This window comes from Sipha flava, unplaced genomic scaffold, assembly GCF_003268045.1.
Source record: "Sipha flava isolate LNK unplaced genomic scaffold, YSA_version1 267_pilon_pilon, whole genome shotgun sequence".
Classification (NCBI taxonomy): Eukaryota; Metazoa; Arthropoda; class Insecta; order Hemiptera; family Aphididae; genus Sipha; species Sipha flava.
The window spans coordinates 70159-88372 of NW_020272931.1; the positions used below are offsets into that span (position 1 = coordinate 70159).

Genomic DNA, 18214 nt, shown 5'->3' on the forward strand with positions numbered 1-18214 from the left:
TCAGGGAGGAAAACCGGACTTATTTTTATATAATAATAAATATATATTTAAATATTAATAATATAAAGAATTAATATAAATTAATATTATGATATATAATAGACATATATAGGGTTTGGTACTTGTTGCATTTGCATATTGCTTAATAATGATCGTAGAATAGTCTAAGTAAGATTTAAATTTGTTTTAAGTCATAACAGATTGAAATACAAAAATTTTAATTGCATATTTTCGCAGTTTTTGTTTTATGTTAGGTACATTTATTTAAAGGTTAACTTTATTTTTTTTTTACTTTCATGATACGTTGTTCAATATACTTAAATACTCGTAATAAGTAATTGCTTCTCCGTATATCTCGATTTATTAATAAAGATGAGATAATAACACTACTAACTGGATTTGGCAACTAGGGAAATACCTAATTATTCCTGCGTATACTATTGTTATATAGCTATAGCATAGATATTGATAACTGTACTGTAACAGGCCAAGTACTAGATTGTCCAAAAATAACACCTACTAGTGCAACTAGAGACTATCCTGAAGTAAACAATAATCCAGTTGAACAGACTTCATTAACAGGTAGAATATAGATATCTTATAAATTATGTTTGTTGATTTATAAAAAAATTTTCACTCGGGTATTTGTAATAAGGTATTGGTAGCTATAGCATTGATATTCATAACTGTACTTTAACAGACCAAGTACAAGATAATCCAAATATAACATCCACTACAGCCCATTGTTGAAGTAAATAGTGATTTGGTTGAACAGACTTCATTAACAGGTAGATATCTTATGAATAAAATATTATACTGTATATTTAAATTTGTATGTAGTTCGTGTACACAGTTTTGGTCTGGCCCTCCATGGCTCCGAGTTTTTATCTGTAATGGGGCCCAAGACTAATATATAAAAATTAAAAATGTCTACGTCTAACTGTACCTAACCGAACAATTTCTTTAATATTGGACTTTGAAGTTGTGTTATAATATGAAATACTTTTATCTAAAAATACCTATATAAATTGTATTTAAAATACAAAAAAGTATATAATTTTTTAACAAGTAAGATTTAGATCTATAGTTTTGTTTTATACATTTTAACGTTTTGGTTACATACTGTTACATTACTGTTTAAGTTTAACTGTTAGTGTTCTGTTTAGTATCCTTTTTAAAAAATAGCTTGGTAATTGGTACTTCAGAGTTCAATAAGTAGTTTATAAATGTTTTAGTATTTAAAATTACATTTGATTTTTTAACAGCTATAGCGCCCAGGGAGAATATATTTCCTAATGATCCTGTCAATTGGCCAGAAGTTGTGTCTTATCAGCTTTTATCTTATTTTGTTGAGTTAGGACCTTGCCAGCCTTCTCCACTTGACTTGAAGCTTAATGCATTTCCAAAAAGAAAAGATAGTAATGGTAATCTGAGATGTTTTCATGAAAACTATTATTTTAAACACTTGGAAGATGGTACATTTTGTAAACGAACTTGGTTATCATACTCTCCTTCATTAGATAGATTTTTTTGCATGACATGTAAACTTTTTGGGCTAGTTAAAGCAAAAACCTCGTTTTTAGCTACCACAGGATCATGTGATTTTAGAAATATTTCAAAAACTATTAATCTCCATGAATCTTTACCTGAACACATACAGAGTGAAATAAGTCGAGGCTTATATACGTCTAATATACGAATCAATGTTACATTATTGGAATCAGCTAACCGTCAGGTAGCTGAAAATCGGAAGATTATGGAAATTATAATTGATGCTTTGGTTTATACTGCTAGACAAAATATTGCAATAAGAGGTCACAGTGAATGTATGGATTCAAATAACAAAGGAAACTTTTTAGAACTCCTTGGTTTATTGGGAAAATATCATGCACCTTTAAATGCACATTTGCAGAAAATTAATACTAAAAAGTGTAACCGGTTAACATTTTTATCTGCTGAAAGTCAGAATAAAATGTTAAGTATATTGGCAGAAGTAGTACGTTCAAAGATTTTGCGGGATATAAAAAAATCTAATTTATTTTCTGACATCATAGATACTACAACTGATGTATCAAATAAAGAGCAATTTACATTTTATATGAGATATGTTAATGAACAAGGGAATATTGAAAAAAGATTGGTTGCATAAGTGACTGCACCAGATTCGACAGGTCGTGATTATTTGAAGCATTTTGCAATATCACTGATAAGAATGGAATTGACTGGAAAAAAAGATTATGTGCTCAGGCTTATGATGGTGCGGCATCAATGCAGGGTAAATATTCAGGGTTGAAAACTTTCATACAGAATGAAAATCCCAATGCATTGTATGTTTGGTGTTCTGCACATTTGCTAAATTTGGTAATAGTTGACACTTGCTATTGTTGCATAGTAACCAAAGTTTTTTTTGGAGATATTAGAGCATTGGTTGAATTTATGCGAGCAAGGAAGAGGACTGCTAGTTTTATTGAGTGGCAACAACAATTGTATCAAAATCAATGTATAAGACGCTTAAAACGTTTTTCAAATACTAGATGGACTTCTCACGACAGAGTGATTGTGGTAGTTTATGAAAAATATGCAGCCCTACTAAAAGCACTAAATTCTATCGCTTCTGCAAATGATTCTGACGGGGATACTTCTTCAACTGCCAAGAGTTTAATTTTGAGAATTTCTTCTTTTAACTTTGTATCTACTATGGTTTTTATAAGACAAATATTTTCAATAACTACTCCAGTCTCAAATTATCTCCAGTCAAAATCAATTGATTTTATACAAGCTATAAAATTGGTTGATATTGCAAAAAAAAGATTAGAAGACCTTAGACTTGACAATAATGCACTTGAAAAAATATTAAATGAAGCCAAACAATTTTCATTTGATCATAAATTATTAGAACAAGACTTCAAAGAAAAAAGAATCAGAAAAAAAAAAGTTATGCCTGGGGAGTTATCAGGTGATATCATTTCTCCATCAAGTTTAGACAATTTTAGACGGGATGTATATTATAAAGTATTAGATATAATTATAAATTCACTTGAGTCTAGATTTAAGGACTCTCGTGAGGTCATGATAGATTTAAGTCTTCTGTCTCCAGAACGTTTAATGTCATACAGACAATGTGACGGTAAAAGTTTACCTGATGATGCATTTCAAAGTGTATCAAAATGGATTAAAAGTATTGATTTAAATAAACTAGAAGTAGAATATTTAACTTTTAGTAGTAGCTTAAATGAACTAATTGATGGATTAGGACCGAAGCAATTGCACAATATTACAAGCACTTTAAATAACCATGGAGAAGAAAATGATTCTGAAAATACTTATTCTGAAAAAAGTGAGAGCGAAGATGAAGAAAGTAGGAATGAAAATGTGAACGTTGAAAAAATACTTCATGTATTGTCAAGCCATGATTTAATAACAGCATTTCCAAATTTATGCATATAAATCACTTGGAACTATTCCTGCGTCATCAGCATCAGCTGAACGTAGTTTTTCAAAGGTAATATACAATTTTTTAAGCAATTTTTCTACAAAATTACATTCTTAATAGTGTTTTATGTTTTAACTCATATTTTACATTTTTCTATTATTTCAAGGTGAAACTTATAAAAACACGTCTTAGATCTACAGTTGGCCAGAATAGACTTGAAAGTTTAGTACTTTTAAGTACTGAAAAAGATATAGCTATCGATTACAATGAGGCCATTAATAAGTTTGCATTGACATCCGATCTGTTGACAAAAGAATTAATGTTCAAATAATTAAAAAGTTAAATGTGTTATAGTTGATTTAGTAATTTTTTATATAATAAACACCAAGTTTGATGATTTTTTATATGTTTATTTCTATAAAGAATAGGTGAGTCGTGAGTAATAAGTATAATGTAAGAAATAAGAGCGTTTGTTAAATATTTATAAACGATTGTTTCATATAAATAACACCCCTACTAGGTACATTAGTTTTTTTTTAGTTTTCAATAAATTTTATGTTTTTAATAGGTATAGTTGAATTATTATATTTTAACACTACAATGGTTACAATTAAGCACAGAAATTAAACATATATCATTTTTTTGTTTTTGTGAATTAATAATAATTATAGATGTAACACATTATTAAACCTATATACAGCTATGAGTATCGTTACTACTAACAGCCACAAATTTTAACAGGGAGAAGCTGGAAAATTATAAATTACATTTGTATTTTAATAATTTAATTGGATTCATAGTTGATATTTGTTTGACTTTTTTTTTTTTTTTTTTGAGAGGGGATACAACTTTATTTTGGGTGCTACCCCCCCCCTATTTGAGCATATAACTATACGAGTATCGTATACATCAGTTGGAGAAGGGTGGGTGGGGTAGGTCATAAATAATTTGTTCGCTTCCATATGGTTTAATGTTCGCTACGCTACTGATCGGGGCATATTTAAAATATACCAAGTCATTTAATGTTAAATCTTCAGGTAAACCCTCAAAAATTTTCTGGTCTCCAGATAAAATATTTGAAATTTTAACCATTAATTTGTATCCCTCATTTTTCTCCAACACAGTTTCTACTTTTGTTTTAACCGTTTTTCCTTGAGCTCCACCTATTTGAGTTAATTTTATTTCTGCGTCCCTCACTATCGAAAGAGAACTGGCAAGTGTCATATTTTGTTCTTCAAGATTCTTTATTGCATTTGGTAAAAATGAAAAGTTGGATTTTATAAATACAAGTTGAGTTTGAATATGTTGTTTTTCGATGTATTTTTGTGCTGTCTTTATAGATATTGCATCATCTTTGTTCAATGAGTTTACCATCGACTATATAATTTCAAAATGTTCGCAATAATAATGGAGCAATATCTTTGAAAATTTGAACGCGAGATGGAGCTTTTATAAAGATTTTTTTTACGCTAGCAATAATTTTATCGACTTCAGGATTTAAAATTCGAACGGTTTCAGCCACTCTGTATAATCCGTGAGCAAGACATGTGTTATGTATCATTTTTGAATACAATGTTTTTATTGATTTTGCAGACTTAATCATATATGGGGTAGCGTCAGACAAGAATAACAGAACATCGTCATGTTTAACACCGTCAGGCCATAAAATATTCATTGACTTATCGAACAATTTAAAAATTGTTGAATGATTTACTTTTTTTAGCTCTTCCACGTTTAACAAAAATATTTGACCAGGCCCATTTTCTTCGAGTGTAACGATAATAACGTTAGCTACAAATCTACCAGTTACATCCGTGGTTTCGTCGATGCTTACCCAATTTTTTTTTCCTTCAATATACATTCTAATTTTATTTATTGTTTGATTGAAAACATCGTCGATGTAACCTTTTCGCAAAGTTGACTCAAATGGAATGTCTTTTTCCGTGTATTTTGACAAAAATTCTCTGAATTTAGGATTGTTTAATTTATTTAAAGGAATATTAGCGGAGAGGTATTACACAAATCGTGGTTAAAAGAAATTTTTTTAGAAGTCATAGCAGTAAAAACTAGTTGTTGTGATTTATTTTTCATCTGATCTTGCTTACGTTTTAAAGCTGATTTATGTTTTTCGGTCTTCAAATGTTGAGTAACCAAATATCGTCTATCTGTATTTATTTTTGTTTCACAAAATTTACAAAACAAAATTTTACCATCACTTGAAAAAATATTTTCCCCAAACTCGGATATATATTGTTTAATACGCGAATTGTTCATTATTTTCGGCATCTTTAAAATAATTACGAGAACTATAAAATAACTACAAGAGAATAACAACGTATAAAAGCCACGGCGCACGAAATCAAACTGAAATACTGAATGGTGAATACGTATTTTCCTTTACTTACTTAAAATGATTTACGATTTAACAATAGTATACACAGAAACAATTTATTAGGTATTTCCCTAAATGCCACGTCCAGATAATGATGTTATTATCTCATATTTATAAATAAACTGAGCTATACTCCAAAACAATATAAAGTATAGGTATATCCCTAGTTGTCGTGTTTTGTGATGCGAATTAGGCCTCTTTCACACAGTCCGTTTCTTTAACGGCAACGGAAACGGATCGGATGAAAATAAAAAACGGACAATATTTTCACACAGTCCGTTTGTTTAACAGCAACGGAAACGGATCGGATAAAAATAGAAAACGGACAATATTTTCACACAGTCCGTTTAACTAACGGCAACATTGACTTTTATTATAATTTACTACTCGATATTATCCAGTTCCAATCGGTACGTTGTGTGCAAATATTGTGAAGTTTTTGTAATCATGGTGTTAAAAAAGCAATCAAAAAAGTTATTAATTTTATACTTACTTTACCGAAGACACAAACTAGTAATAAGACCTCACAGGAGAAAGTACTGGGTTCATCCAATATTACAAAATCGTGAAAATTTGGGTGTTTACAAAACTTTATACAATGAATTAAGGTCTGACCCAAAAAAATTCTTTAATTTTTTTCGGATGTCAATTTCTACATTTGATGAATTACATGTTACTCTAAAAGAAGAAATATCTCGTAAAGATACAAAAATGAGGAAATCTATAGGATCCGAAGAAATGTTGGCCATTGCTATAAGGTAAATAGGTATTTCAAAATGATATAATTTATAATATATTAATGCTTTTATGAATATTTATTTATGAAAACTTTAAACTAATAAAATGTACCTTTGTTTATAACATTTAAAAATATAAAATAAATTTACCTTTGTAATAACGTTTGAAAATATAAAAAAATTACCTTTTTGGTATAAACTCATTAATATGAATGCATTATAAAATAATTAAAATGTTTAAAAAAAAAAAATTAATTATTATTATATTCTGATGTCGTGTCACTGTAGTCAGAATAAGATGTAGATACAGAAGGTACTGGCGAAATAAAAGTTGAATCACTGGAAGCGGCTGCACTTTGAAATGATCTTATATAATTTTGTAAATTAACTGTAGGCGAAGCTGGGATCGAGTGTAAATTTGTATTAAGAAATTCGGATGGATAATTTTGTGACATACAAGAAGTGTTATAAATATTTGTAGGTTGAGGATTTGGTGTAGAATGACCAATAACATTCCTCTTTTTAATAGATTTGATCAAGTTCATTACACCAATACGAAAATCAAATGTCTCATCTTCATTAAAATGTTTGATTGATGGTAAAATGCTTTCAAAAAAAGACATGTGTCGGTTTATAACATTTTGCTCACGTGGTGTTTCTTGAGTTTCTATAATATTTAAGATTCTTTCTTCAAAATCATCTGTTTTTTTGGAAAATATGGAAAGTTGGAAGTTTTTTCAAACCCTTTTGCAATTGTTTTCCAATTCTCTTTTGACGGAGCAGGTATATATTTGTTTTTTAAAACGTCCCATATTTTGCAACAAACAGTTTGTATTATTTTACTTGCAGTAGAAATTCCAATTCGAAAAGTAAAATGGATTTCTGTCAATGTACAGCCACTTGCAAGATGTCTAAACTTCCAACTTTCCACATTGTTTAGGTGCCATAGATGGAAAACATATAAGGATTATTATGCCAGAAAAAAGTGGATCGATGTACTACAACTATAAAAACTATTTTTCTATAGTGCTGCTTGCTGTAGCAGATTCAAATTATAGATTTACGTACATAGACATTGGAGCGTATGGAAAAGAATGTGATTCTACAATATTTAAAGAATCGTCACTGTGGAAATTAATGGAGAAAAACGAATTACATATACCTGATCCAGAACTGATAAATGAATTACAAGATCAAGATTTTCCTTATGTTTTTTTGGGTGATGAAGCATTTGCACTTACAACAAATTTACTAAGACCTTTCGGTGGCTATCACTTAACTACAACTAAAAAAGTTTTTAATTACCGGCTAAGCCGAGCACGGCGATACGTAGAGTGCGCCTTTGGTATACTTAGTAATAAATGGCGTATATTGCATCGGCCATTGAATGTTGCCACAGATTTTGCTGTTGATATTGTCAAAGCTGCTTGTATTCTACATAATATTATTCGCGAAAAAGACGGACTTCATTACGAAGGACACGAAATCAATGAATTACCTGTAATGGAATTTGAAGACGCGGTTCATCAAGCAAACTATGTACGAGGAGGACGACATGCCAATGAAATTCGAAATAAGTATGCTGAATACTTCGTAAGTGATGCAGGATCAGTGCCATGGCAAAATTCAAGTATATAATAATTCAATATAATGAAATAAGTCAATTAGTTGATTTAATTTTATATCGGTTACACAAACAGTACGATCCTAACAATTGTTTTCATTAAAAAATTATAAAATCTAAATATATGGTACTTATTGTTCTTGACTATAAAAATATTTTTAAGTTGTTAATATTTATTGAGACTTACTTATATCATCTTTTTGTTTGTATGATTTATCATCAAAATCCTCAACAAATGCCAAACATATTTCCTTCCATGCACTCCTCGTTAAGTTTCTGTCTTTGTATATTTCTAGAGTTTTATCCCAAATTACTGGCCGTTCTTCGATCATAGTGATTAGAAGTTCTAAATTCACAGATTCCGACATATTTTTTTAGTTTTGTAGAAAAAATTTTAATAGAAAATATGCCACTAGTCACGACGACGATGAACACAAATTGACTACTAATTACTACAAATACTACCAAAAAATCTAAATAACGGGTACAGGATAAAAGTAATCGGATACGAAACGGACAGTGTGAAAGGTTGTATCTATTAATGTAGTCTCGATAAACGGTCCGTTTGAAAAACGTTCCAACGACGGAAATATATTGAGGCAATCCGTCGATTCATCCGATAACGGGCCGGCGGGTTATTTGTCCGTTGGTTAAGGGTGCCATACACGGTCAGTCTTAAATGACATCAACGTGATTGACAGTCAAGACGAATCATTGACTGACGACTGATAACTTCCATACACAATCAATCAAGAATGACAATCTACAGTCATTCACTCATTTTGTTTTGCTAGGTATTGAAAGTATGGTGTATCGTGTGTATAGTGTTATATAGTAGTTGTTCGTTTAAATTAAAATTTAAAATTTAAATTCATTTCAAATTTTAATACAATATATTTAAGTGCACAATGGATGAAGAAACCATCATTGGTATTGCCATTTACCTTGCGACTGATAAAATTAATAAGACGAAGAAGAGAAAAAAAAAAGATTTTGGATGAAGGAATGGTTCAAAAAAAGGAACACATTCACCCATCATAATCTTCTCAACAAACTAATGTTATCTTCTCCATCTGATTATAAGAACTATCTTCGCATGAACCACTTAACATTTTCAAATTTATTAAAGATGGTTACCAACGTTTATCGTGTACGCTACGATATTTGGTGACCGGCGCTAATTCCGAAGAGTTTAAATTCATGACCGCAATCGCTCCACAAACGATTGGAAAAATTATAATTGAAACATGTGAAGCTATAACAACTGCACTAAAAGATAATATAAAGGTAAGTAAATCATAATTTTAGATTCTGAGTGAAACGAAGAATGTATTGGTTTTAAAAATCTGTTTTTTTTTTTTAGTTTTTTATGTATGTAAACAGTTTATCTTATAGAAATACTGGACCAAAAGTTTCATCCAGCAACTTTTTAGATAGGAAATCATCCCCAGATGGTACTTAATTCGGCTCATTTTCTCAATAGTTTTTCCAAGCGTGGGCGATAACTACCGAAAAGTTGACAAAAAACGTGAAAAATGCCGTATTCTCGATTTTAGTAAAATCTTTTTTAGTTTTTTAGCTATTACTCCGTCAATAATAAAGCTAGTTCAATAATAAAATTGAAAATTTTACTGACTACTAACATAGGTCACGCACATACCCAATAAAAATTTCAAAATGATTTAACAACTTTTTACTTGTAAGTAGAACTTTGATAAGATTGGAAATTTCTCGTTTTTTGTAAGTTTTTGCTTCGTAAAACTTTAGCCTTTGGATAATTAGAGCTGAAAATTTAATACAATAATACTCATAAGCATTACTACCGATGATGAAAAAATATCAAAAATCGTTATTCATAATATTTTTTTACAAACGTTTAAAGTTTGCGTTTTGCCGAAATTTCCTATTTTTACAACAAATTACACTTGTAAAAAATAATTGGTGCAGCCTACCTATATGAAACTTTCTACACATCTAGTATATGATGTTGTGAATATTTTGGTGCAATACAATTTTAATAGCATAAAGAATTAAACATTTTACAAGGTTTTGAGTATACCGGATTTTTTATTTATTTATTTAAATAGTATTACAAGAATAATACTGATTACAGATTATCATCTGACAGCCGTGCTAACAGGTTGTGTTTTGCTGGGTATAATTAGTTTGTCAATCTATTACGGTCATTACTTACAATGGTTTTAATTAATAAGTGTTGTGTTTGTGAAGTACAACTTGGTGATTTGGATAGTCCTTTAAAATGCGATAGTTGTTCTAGACTTGTCCATAGTAAATGTTCCGGTTTATCGGCTACCGAACTCAAATGTCTCACTATGAAAAGCCGTAAATTAAAATATTTTTGCGATTCATGTGAGAAAGGGTTAAGTGAATTACCAGAATTGAAAATATTAATCAGTTCTCTATTAGTTGAAGTGGAAAGTCTTAAAAAAAAATCAAGTACACTAAGATCTGATGAATTTGTAATCAACGAAGTGAACGAACGTAATATGAGGGCTTCGAATTTAATATTTTATAATATACCGGAAAGTACGTCTAAAAATGTTGTAGAAAGAATATCACACGATAAGGAAGAAATAAATAAAATTATTAATGATACGTCAGATATAAAAATGCCGATTAAAGTAATCCGTCTAGGGAAATCTTATCATTCTGATAAACACCGCCCGATCAATGCAATATTCTCCACAGCTGGTGACGCATTTGATATATTGAAAAACAAGAAACTACTGTTATCTCGCCTCCCGCCAACAAAAACTAATATTGGTATCAGTTCTGATAGGACACAATTTCAACGTGAACAAATGAAACAACTACGCGATCAACTAGCTACTCGTAATGCAAGCGGTGAACAAAATCTTACAATCAAATTTATCAAAGGTCTGCCAACTATTATCAAGCTTGATACCGTTGTTAAAAATTCTCAAAATTTTTAAATTTTCATGTTAATTACCAAAATGTAAGAGGTATGTTAACCAAATTGAATTATTTTCGTAATTGTATAAGTGTAATTGATTGTGATTTATTACTCCTGACTGAAACATGGCTAAATACTAAAGTAAATGACTCTGAATTGGGTTTAAATAATTTTCATATTTTCCGTACTGATAGAGCAAATGAATTTGGAACTAGGGGTGGCGGCGTTTTAATTGGTGTACGTACTGGAATAAAATGTGAGCGATTCGATGTACCAATTATTTCAGAAATTGAACAAGTATTTATAAAAATTATTTTAAAATGTATTAAAGTTTTGGTGATTTGTGTGTACATTCCCCCTTCTATTGTTAGGGAAGTTTATCGTGAACATTGTGAACTGGTTGAAAATATCATTTCAAATAACCAAGACCATAAAATACTTATTGTTGGGGATTTTAATTTAAATAATTTTGATTGGTCTAACGAATCACCTCACATTATTCATCCCACCGCCAATGTTATTGTCAATTCCTATTTAAATTTTTTAAACTTAAAGCAGTTAAATAAGATAAAAAACAAAAATAATAGAACTCTTGATCTTATTTTTACTGATATCCAAATTTCAACTATTTTTAAAGGGTGTTCCTTAGTTCCTTTGGCAGATGATCACCATCCTCCATTAGACTTTACTTGTATCCTTGATAACTTATATATGGATAATAGAGGTAATGACGTAACTTTTTATAATTTTATAAAATGTGATTTTTCAAGCTTATCTTACTGCCTATCAAATATTGATTTTAATCAATCATTTAATAATTTAAGTATAGATTCTGCAGTAAATAAGTTCTATGAAATTTTAAATCATTTAATTGAATTGTTTGTCCCAAAATGCAGAGTATTTGATTATCAAAATCCCGCCTGGTGCAATCCAGAATTACGAAAACTTGTCAACTTAAAAAAAATTGCTCATAAAAAATATAAAATGACTTTGTCTCAATACGATTATAATGCGTTTTCGAACCTTCGTAAAGAATGTAAAATACTGTCATTACATTGTAATTCCAATTACATTCTTAGATTAGAAAATAACATTTTGGCTAATATAAAACCATTTTGGAATCACATTAAAAAGCTTAAATCTAATAAAACTCCTATTCCTGAAAATATGTCGTATAATAATATCACTGCCAGTAGTTTCGATGAGTCCGCTCAATTATTTTCTCAATTTTTTTCCAGTGTGTACTCACCTCCTCCCACACATAATAACATGAATATGAGTTATGACGCTACAAATTCTATTAATAATTTAAATTTATTTTCATGGTATATCAGCGAGGAAGAAATTATCGATGCCTTGCATTCGCTTAACGCATTTAGTGTTGTGGGTCCTGATGGTGTGCCTCCTATTTTATTAAAGGAATGTAAAAGAATCATTACTAAACCACTTCATAAATTATATAATTTGTCTCTCTCAACAGGCACCTTTCCAATGTATTGGAAAAAAACGTATATTGTTCCTATATTTAAAAGTGGTGACAAAAGTAATGTTATTAACTATAGACCGATTTCTAAATTGTCAATTATCCCAAAACTATTTGAGTCTATTATTACTAAAAAGCTATCTAATTTACTGTCCAATTATATCTGTCCTAATCAACATGGTTTTCAGCCTAAAAAATCTGTTTTCACGAATCTACTCATTTATCATACTGATTTAATCTCATCTATTGAAAATGGATGTCAAATTGATACAGTTTATACTGATTTCAGTAAAGCTTTTGATAGAATAAACCATAATTTACTTATATCTAAACTTCAAAGTTTTGGTTTGCACGGCAATTTCCTTAAATGGTTAAATTCATACATAACTAATAGAACCCAGTCAGTAAAACTGTTACATTCTTTTTCAGAAGTTATTCATGTTTGCTCTGGAGTTCCACAAGGTTCGCATTTGGGGCCTTTATTATTCACTCTTTTTATTAATGATCTACCATCTGTTTTTAATTCGTCAGTTAATGTGTTAATGTTTGCTGATGACACTAAATTTTACTCAATTATTAATAATCAGGATGATGTAATTATTCTCCAAGAGAATTTAGATAGGTTTTCCACATGGTGTCACGAAAATTTATTACCAGTAAATATTAATAAATGCAATGTTATTTCTTTTACTAAAAAAAAATATCCTTTAGTTTTCAATTATAAGATTAATAATATTATTATTAACCGAGTGGACTCAATTAGAGATTTAGGTGTACTTTTTTCCTCCAATTTGTCTTTTACTTCTAATATTAACATAGTTATCAATAAAGCATTTAAAATGCTTGGTTTTATATTAAGAAATACTAAAGAATTTAAAAATATTCAAGTACTAAAAACCCTCTATTGCTCCCTTGTTAGATCTAACTTAGAATTTGGATCATTGATATGGAGTCAAAATTCGACCGTTCAACTGGTTGACAATGTTCAATATAAATTCCTAAAATCAATTGCTTTTCGCTTAAATTTACCGATCTCCAGAGGTTCAAGCTCATTGTAAGACACTCAGTAACAGTAAGACACTCAATTTGTATTCAGCCATGCGAAGTTAGACGTAAGATATCTGATTTATTATTTATTTATGATCTCCTAAATAATAATATTAATTGTCCCGAATTGTTAAGTAAGATTGGTATTGTAACTCATAACTATTCAATTAGAAGCTCAAGTTTATTTTTTGTCCCCTTTTTTAAAAAAAAAATTTGTACCGATTCTTTTTTTCCGAGAGCGCTTACGTTATGCAACCTAATTCGTAATGATGTTGATTTTTTTTTTTATGTCTCGTGATTGTATTAGAATGAAAGCTTTGTCTTTATTTTCAAGTTAAAAACATTATTATTATTATTATATATATTTTTTTTCTCATATTATACAATTTGAATATCATACCATTTAATTTTAACCAAAACTTATATTGTACCTGTATAATTATTATTTTCTTATGTTTTTGGATGTCTAGATTACTTTATATCTTCTTTGTTAAAGGGCTTGTCCCGTAAAAATGTTAATATATAAAAATAAATAAATAATACATTTTTTCTCTTTTGATAGCAGTAATTACATTTTAAGTTATTTTGTTTTAAAAAAAAAATATAAAAAGAATTGAATTTACACCTTATTATTTTATTAATCAAAATTATCTTCAACCAAATTGTGTTGTATAGTATAAACTCAAAATAATACATCTTAATTTGAATATTGAGTGTCGGAAAAAAGTTCACCCAAATTACTGTACGTTGTTGGGTTTGAAGCAATTGGAATCTCCCATGTTTGTTGTATATGGTTGGATAGTGAAGAATTGCTACTTTCATACATATAAACAGGCATAGTTGAAACAAACGTTGATGCGGTTGAAGAACGCGAACGCACACATGAATGATTGATTTTCACAGAATTACGATGGAGCGTTTTTAAGCGACCTTCAAAAAGGATATCGGATATAGCCTTTTGAGCAAACAGTTGTTGTTCTGTATCAAGTTTTTGTAACTCAATTGCCCAACTCTGCTAAAATGTCGGCATCAGATGAAGTTTGTTGTAGGCGTTCGCATGCTAATTCTAGCAAATCATTTTTTCTTTTTTCTTCAGAATTTTCCTTTTTTTTTTTTTTTTTGTGGGTGGTTGGTCTGGAGTCGAGAAAGGAGTTTCAAAATGGTTTTTTGCGAAAATATCTACCTGCTAATAAAAATGAAATAAATTAACTATGATTATAACCTATAAATAAACATAAATCTGCAATCCATTACTAATTATTGTATTATATTTTATTAGATGTCTGCTTCAGAAGAGGAATGGAAAATAATTTCTGAAGACTTCGGGTCAAAATGGAATTTTCATCATTGTTTGGGGGCGATCGATGGCAAACATATAGAGATAATAAAACCTCAAGAATCTGGCTCATATTTTTTTAATTACAAACATACGTTCAGCATTGTTTTGATGGCCATTTCAAATGCTAACTATGAATTTATTATGGTGGATATTGGCGCAAACGGACGAGTTTCATATGGAGGCGTATTTTCAAATACTGTATTTTATAAGAATTTTCTTGAAAAAAAATTAAATATTCCGGAACCGGATTACCTACCAGGAATAAATGAAAAATTCCCATACGTATTTGTAGCGGATGATGCTTTTCCACTTTCAAATAATCTGATGAAACCCTATCCGCAAAGAAATTTAAGTAAAGAGAAACGTATATTTAACTATAGATTGTCGAGGGCTCGTAGAATAATTGAGAATACATTTGGTATATTAGCATCACGATTTCGAATACTTTTGAAAACAATTAATTTATGTCCAGAAAAAACCACTATAATCGTTCGTGCCTGCTGCCATCTACACAACTTTTTACGGAAACATAAAATGGAAATATTTTTGGAGGAAACTTTGGACATTGAAAATATTTCATCGGGAGACGTGGAACCGGGAAGTAATGGCCAATTAGTTCAGATACAACCTTATCAAGGAAGAAATTCAAGCTCAACAGCCAAAGAAGTACGGGATAACTTTTGTTCATATTTCAATAACGCCGGAGCAGTCCATTGGCAAGACAATTTATTCGAAAATAATATTAATTTATGAACTTAATTTGTAATTATTATTATTATTTTTAGCTATAAAAGTTTTTGTAATCAAAAATATGAAAAATATACAACACTCTTTAGTAATTTCACTTGTATTTTCACAATTTGTTGTTTAATGTATTTTTCCTAACATAATTAATTTTTGAGTTTTCACGATTGGTAGTTAATTCTGAATTACGAATTCAATAACGAAATAATATAGGTAATAATAAATAATAATTTCTAAACCTAATTAGATAAGTTTAATTAACATATTATATTGTTGATCTAGGCATTAAAATTAAACAGATAAAACTTATCGACAATTCGATAACAATTCGTGCGCGTGTCCCTAAAAATAAATTCTAACATGATCGACTTTGCAATTGTCCGCGATCGACCGTTAAATATATATTATTAAATATATAGTTATGGAATTAAATTTCCAAAAATAAAATATTATATTATTACGTACGGTATTTTCCAATGTCTTGCGATTGCTGCGTCGCCGTTGTCGTATTCAAAAATGTTTCTTCACTGTCTTCATCCATCGTCGATGTTCCACTAAATTGAATCTCGTGGTCCCGTAAAAATTCCAATTCTTCAAAATACCAAACTGACGGCAAGTAGATATCATCGGTACTTCTACCTGATTTTTTACTCGCTATCACTTTCTTTAACTCACGACGATAATTTGATCTCAAAGTGTTAAGTTTTTTTTTAGTAGTATTAATATCAGCGGATGGATCAATTTCCTTTAGTTTTTCTGTTAATTTGATGTAAAATTCTTGTTTTAAAACTCTATCTTTGTACATGTCACTTTTTATTTTCTGAGTAGCCGGTAAACTGCGGTATAAATGTATAAACTCACGCCAAAAATCTTCATTATTTATTTTATTAGCCATTTTATTGTTATTTTTATTTTATAAACTACGAGGATGGGAAATAAACAAAACAGAAACGACTCGTCTACACTGTTCGAGTTCGACTCGATGACTGATATATTTTACATTCATAGACATACGCGGTCAGTCTTGATTGACAATCAACGTGACTGACGGTCAAAATTCAAACATGTTTGAATTTCATCAGTCACGAATATCGATTGTCAATCATGTTAAATCATGCAAATACATGATCAGTCTTGACTGTCAATCAAGTTGATTGTCATTCAAGACTGACCGTGTATGGGACCCTTTAAAACGAATAGTGTGAACGGATAGTATAAATAACTTTGTTTCTTATATACTCCGTTTTCTATTTTCATTCGATCCGTTTCCGTTGCCGTTAAAGAAACGGACTGTGTGAATGATGGCCTTATGCGATGATTTGTTCTATGAATAGGTATATTAACCGACGCATAACAAATAAACAAATAATATTCATCTTTAATATAAATTTACCGAACATGAAACAAAACTGCGTAAATATGCTATAAAAAAAAATGTAATCGCCAAAATTTGTCAAATATGCATTTTGCCTAGAAAACGGCAAGATATGCAAAAATATGCAATTAAAATTCTTGTATTTCAATTCGTTAAGTCTTGAAACAAATTTATACCTTACTTAGACTATTCTGCAGTCATTATTAAAGAATATGCAAATGCAACAAGTCCCGAACCCTGATTATTATAAAATAATTCTCGTAAATATTTCAATATTTTTTTAAATTATTATTCTGTTGTGTGGTACGTTAACGTTGTACGTATTTTTATGCTCAATCGTGTTACATTTTGGATTTCTATTGTTTAATTGTATCTGTGCTCAATCGAATAGTAAAAAAGGTAAACTGTGCTCAATCGGGTTCCAACCGCTAGTATATATACAGTGGAATCCGCTTAATTAGGACACCGTTTAAAGGGGACAACCGCTTAATGGGGACAAATTGGTGGCCGTAACACGATTGCGCACTTTTTACCTGATAAAAACACAACACGATTGCACACTTTTTACCTTTTTACCTGAAAAAAATAAAACACGATTGCGCACTTTTTACCTTTTTATATTTGAAAAAACACCACACGATTGTGCACAAAATTAATTTAATTTAATATTTTTGGCGTAAATGATGGACATAAATAAATAATAAGTTTAAGAAACCCACTTATAGTATAGTATACGTACCTATACACAATTGTAAATAATATTTTATTACTATAATATCTGATAAGTGTTAGAGACTGTGATTTTAAACATATTGTTTTTCCAACGTATTCACATCCGATAATATTTATTTTACCGGATTTTATTGATAGTTATCTAATCCCGACAATCCTGTACGTTAATAACGATATGTATAGTTTGGCAGTCGTCAGTCACATACGCACGTCATTGTGGCAATCTCATATCGCGCAAAGTACATATTTCCATTTTATTTTCGTACAATTTCATTTTGAAAAAATGGAAAAACAAATTAAAAAAAATTTCGAAACAGAAAAAGGTAAGCCATGCATTTTAGTTGATGATTATAAATATAGTGAATTTAAAGTT

At 29.7% G+C, this 18214-nt stretch overlaps 3 protein-coding genes across 3 annotated transcripts; 2 read left to right on the forward strand and 1 right to left on the reverse strand.

Annotated features, from left to right (window-relative positions):
* The first annotated feature begins 296 nt into the window (after positions 1 to 296).
* On the forward strand, positions 297 to 3764 carry LOC112685137 (zinc finger MYM-type protein 1-like). The gene is given in 6 exon segments (XM_025556920.1): positions 297 to 334; positions 452 to 582; positions 1266 to 2174; positions 2177 to 3372; positions 3425 to 3502; positions 3600 to 3764. Coding segments are annotated over 6 exon segments (2517 nt in total).
* A 3716-nt stretch (positions 3765 to 7480) lies between these two features.
* LOC112685138 (protein ANTAGONIST OF LIKE HETEROCHROMATIN PROTEIN 1-like) lies at positions 7481 to 8200 on the forward strand (the record flags this gene model as incomplete). Its single annotated transcript, XM_025556921.1, has 1 exon — positions 7481 to 8200. A coding segment is annotated over one exon (720 nt), but the record flags the coding sequence as incomplete, so codon positions are not given.
* Positions 8201 to 16191: 7991 nt separating this feature from the next.
* LOC112685139 lies at positions 16192 to 16629 on the reverse strand. The gene has a single exon (XM_025556922.1). It carries the CDS (start codon positions 16627 to 16629, stop codon positions 16192 to 16194), a length of 438 nt encoding a protein of 145 aa, XP_025412707.1.
* Between the last annotated feature and the right edge of the window lie 1585 nt (positions 16630 to 18214).

Bases quoted from the DNA above. Each gene is read 5' to 3' on its own strand.
- LOC112685139 (XM_025556922.1), bottom strand. From the start codon at position 16,629: ATGGCTAATAAAATAAATAATGAAGATTTTTGGCGTGAGTTTATACAT.